General features: G+C 34.3%; 2 protein-coding genes across 2 annotated transcripts in view; one reads left to right on the top strand and one right to left on the bottom strand.

Annotated features, from left to right (window-relative positions):
• The window catches only part of LOC106106403 (zinc finger protein Xfin-like), a 7,469-nt gene extending 5,632 nt beyond the window's left edge, over nucleotides 1–1,837 (top strand). The window contains exons 8-10 of the mRNA XM_013286981.1: nucleotides 112–238; nucleotides 597–724; nucleotides 1,187–1,837. Coding sequence (XP_013142435.1) covers nucleotides 112–238; nucleotides 597–724; nucleotides 1,187–1,731 — 800 coding nt within the window. The 3' untranslated portion in view covers nucleotides 1,732–1,837. The remainder of the gene's footprint in view (nucleotides 1–111; nucleotides 239–596; nucleotides 725–1,186) is intronic.
• A 246-nt stretch (nucleotides 1,838–2,083) lies between these two features.
• LOC106106515 (protein SCO1 homolog, mitochondrial) lies at nucleotides 2,084–3,495 on the bottom strand. Its single transcript, XM_013287110.1, has 5 exons — nucleotides 3,092–3,495; nucleotides 2,879–3,002; nucleotides 2,677–2,758; nucleotides 2,464–2,590; nucleotides 2,084–2,304 (listed from the first exon to the last, which is right to left on the bottom strand). Exons 1-5 carry the CDS (start codon nucleotides 3,374–3,376, stop codon nucleotides 2,152–2,154), a joined length of 771 nt encoding a protein of 256 aa, XP_013142564.1. The 5' UTR covers nucleotides 3,377–3,495; the 3' UTR covers nucleotides 2,084–2,151.
• Between the last annotated feature and the right edge of the window lie 482 nt (nucleotides 3,496–3,977).

Genomic DNA, 3,977 nt, shown 5'->3' with positions numbered 1-3,977 from the left:
CGAGCAGTTTCACTAGCCGCCATTTAAATCGTTTAATACACTGTCTAGGAACCTATTTAAAAAATAATTTATTTTGATACGATCATTAAATATGGAAGTATTTTTAACGTTGATCAGGAGAGAAGCCGTACACTTGCAAAGTTTGCGAGCGCAAGTTCGGCTGCGGGTCTTCTCTGAAGAATCACATGACCACTCACACCGGCGACAAGCCCTACCAGTGCACCGTCTGCAACAAGAAGTAAGTACTCGTAGTTAATAGTAGTCGTTTATACCCTTTGTAAGATTTATAAGAAATGGAGTTTGTTTCGTTGCATGGAACAAGCCAATTTTTTGTTAATGGACCACGACTCTACCTCGCATTTGTTTTAACAGTAGAATTTTGTTAGTTTACTAATATTTCTTTTTACCATTCCAACTAAGCGCTACGCTTGTGCTAGGATATGGTTCTCGACATTGGTCGAATGGTGGAATTCGAATCCTCGACCGCAAGATCGGTAGTCAGTACACCAAATCGTTAGGCTATTGGCGCTTAATTTGCAACTGTATTGAATTTTAGTACAAATTTAAACTGACAGTTATGTATGGGCTATGTGCAGGTTTTCTCGTAGCAACATGCGGCTGCACATGGCGATGCACACAGGCGAGCGGCCGCACGCGTGCGCCGCCTGCGGGAAGCGCTTCGCGCGCCCCTGGGCACTGCGCGAGCACAGCCGCCTGCACACAGGTGACACACACACAGAAACACACACAAACACGCGCTTATTACATTTATGCCCGGCTTACACTCGGCCAGTACAGTAAGACAGTCGCGAAAGCTAGACATGATGAACGGACTCACTGGCGCAAGTTACAGGCACACTATTATAGTTGAATACCAGTCCAGTTATGAGACACTACTGTCCTACTGTACTGGCCAAGTGTGAATCAGGCATTAGAATCAAGTGTTTGAATAGTATGTCCGACAAGCGACAAGTGGAAATAATTACAGTTTCTTGTTTGAAGGAATAACAGAGGTCTAGTTTTAATTATCAAAATAGTCACTTCGTTATTTTGGCAAATTCATATACCCGCCTTTACTCAATGAAGCAAGTTAAATATTGTAATTTTATAAGCCTTAAAATAAAAACTCCAGCTTACATTAATGTATAAAATTTAATTTATTTTTGTAACACATTCATATTTCCAGGAGAAAAACCGTTCGAATGCGCGAAGTGTAACGATAAGTTTTCCAGCAAGTCTCAACTGATGAGACATTTTAAAGCACGTCACGAGAAAAATAATAAACCAGTTAAGAAAGTTGTTCAAAAACCAAAAATATCAAAACCTTACGTACTACCTGACAAAATAGTATTTTCTGATGATAGAAATGAAACAATCGAACAAGAAAATGCTAGAGAAGAAAATGTATTACAAAATAATTTGAACACAGATTCAAAAATTATGAGTCCTCATGATGTACCATTAGTGACGGAAGAAGTGATATTACAAGACAACGATGATAAAATAGATTTAATAGAAAACCATGAAACTAGTCAATATCTTACACGGGAACAAGCAAGTGAACAATTAAAAAGCCACATACATTATATAGAAATGACTGAAAATGGACCTAATATCTCATCTGCCATTTTAGAAGATGGAGGAATAAAACTGTACCAATTAGATCAAATACACAGATCTGGTAGAGAATTAACTGTACATAAAGTAACCAGTATGAAGACCAATTTTTAACACATTCAGGGCTACAATTGAAAAGTGAGTTCATTATCAGTGGCATTGAGTGTATTGAAATATTTTAGTTGTAATTATTATTTATAAATGGAATTATTTTTATTGAAATGTATGGTTTTATTTTTGTGATATGGAATGATAACAAGGTGCAGAATGCAAAATGTCTCCCCTAGATTGTCAAACAAAGATAGTAATCTAATAATTTTTTTCCCTAATATGTACATTTATGTTATGCTAAATTTCAGCAAGATCCAATATGTTGTTTCAAAGGTATGTAGAAAAAGCCATAACTCCATCTAAACTATCGTATTTACTATTAGATAGTACTTCTTAGAAATTTAATAAAACAAAGTTTTAACATCAAAATAATTTATTACATAACACAAACATTCGCAACTACAACTATCAATCAAACATTATTCAAGCAAACCAAGCTTTCTTCTTTGACGATTCAAATTTCTTTATATTCACAAGCATTGAATTGTAAATATCATTTGCAGTTCGGTTCTGACCATAATAATCAACAAACTCTCCATCAGGATCCACTAGATAAATGATTATTGTGTGGTCCACCTGAAATAATAAATTTACAATTTATTTCTTGTTTAAAGACATGCATTCATCAATGAAATTGTAATGGAAAATAAACTTATATTAACTTATCCAACTTTTTAATAAGATCTTATAAGACATGTAACTCAAGGGTCAATAAATATTAAACCTCATACTTACAATATAATCATTATCAACATCTTGTGGGCCTGCACTGAAGTACACTCGGTATGACTTGCATGCTTTCTGCACTTGTTCTTCAGTTCCCGTTAGTCCCAAGAATCGTGGAGAGAATTCCTTGCAGTATCTAGAAATAAAGGTAATTTAGGTATTTTATTATTGTAAACTTTGTTGAGTTACAATTATTCAAAGTTCTAAATATTATGAACTTACTTTCCAACAATTTCTGGACTATCACGTTTTGGATCAACAGATATAAATACTGGCTGCAAAGAAGGTGCAGATTCACTATTATCTGAAAGAGATAAATTTTTCATACTAAATTATACAAATCTTACAAATTAAATAGTTTTAAATTGATTCTCACATTTTACAACCATTAAAAGAAAATAATTATAGGGATATAAATACTCACCATGTAATTTTACAACTTCAGCAAGTTTTTCTAATTCATCAGGACAAATGTCAGGGCAGTGTGTGAATCCAAAATATATCAGCAACCACTTGCCTAACAAATCTGTGCTCTTAACCAATTTGCCCTGAAAAAAGGTTTGTTATGTAATTTTAAATAAATGTTATGTAAAATAAATAAAATCCCAATGATAAGGGACTAATAATTAAAGTCTACCTCAGGATCAGTTAGCTCAAAAGCTCCTCCGATTTTTGCTTTACCCAGCTGTCGTTTTCTTTCACGATCTATCGCTTGCTGTTTTTCTCTCCTTACGTACATCATGAAGGCAGTTAAACCACCACCAACTACGGCAGTTACTGCCATTGATTTCCATGTAATGGGTCCAAAAAACTTTTTCGGTTTAGCCTTAGGTGGCTGAGGAGGTGCAGTTGTACGTCTTATACTCGAGGTTGTAAATGCACGACATGCTGGAATACATCTATTTCTTATAAAAGAGTTCATTTCGAGTTTTTTCTAGATAGGTTGTTCTTATAAAGTATTATAACTTATCAATATGAGTTTATCTTAAATATCTCATGTTTCTACTTTTCCGGTAGTTTTGATAACTGTCAAATGTCAGTGTCATCTTTTGCAGAGTATAATTTCTAGCGTTATCATTATAATGTTTGCTGCAAAAAGTATAATGCATGGAAATATTATTCGATTTTAAAATAATTTAATTATACATATTGAAGTCATTACAAGACTCAAAAATATTCATTAAATAAAGTGCAAACAATATTTTCGTGCTTCAGAGTTTAAGATCATTCTATTTCGGCCTAGGACAGGGGTGACCACACACGACACAATACTTTGGGCACGTATTTGATCACAATTTTCATTATGCACTACAAGAAAAAGCGTGAAATAGGTGTTTTATAAGAAGCGAACACTAAGTGATCACTGCTACAGAATGTACTCAAAAATCACAAAGTCAGAAGTGTATGATGACACGTCTGTAACGAATCAAACATTTATTTACTCGCCACCTTAGGTCTAGGATCTATAGGTGCATCACTGGAAGAAAACACATTAAAACACACATACGCGAAAAAAAGCATAA

This window comes from Papilio polytes, unplaced genomic scaffold (assembly GCF_000836215.1).
Source record: "Papilio polytes unplaced genomic scaffold, Ppol_1.0 DF822178.1, whole genome shotgun sequence".
Taxonomy (NCBI): Eukaryota; Metazoa; Arthropoda; class Insecta; order Lepidoptera; family Papilionidae; genus Papilio; species Papilio polytes.
This window is presented reverse-complemented; position numbering and strand designations above follow the sequence as displayed.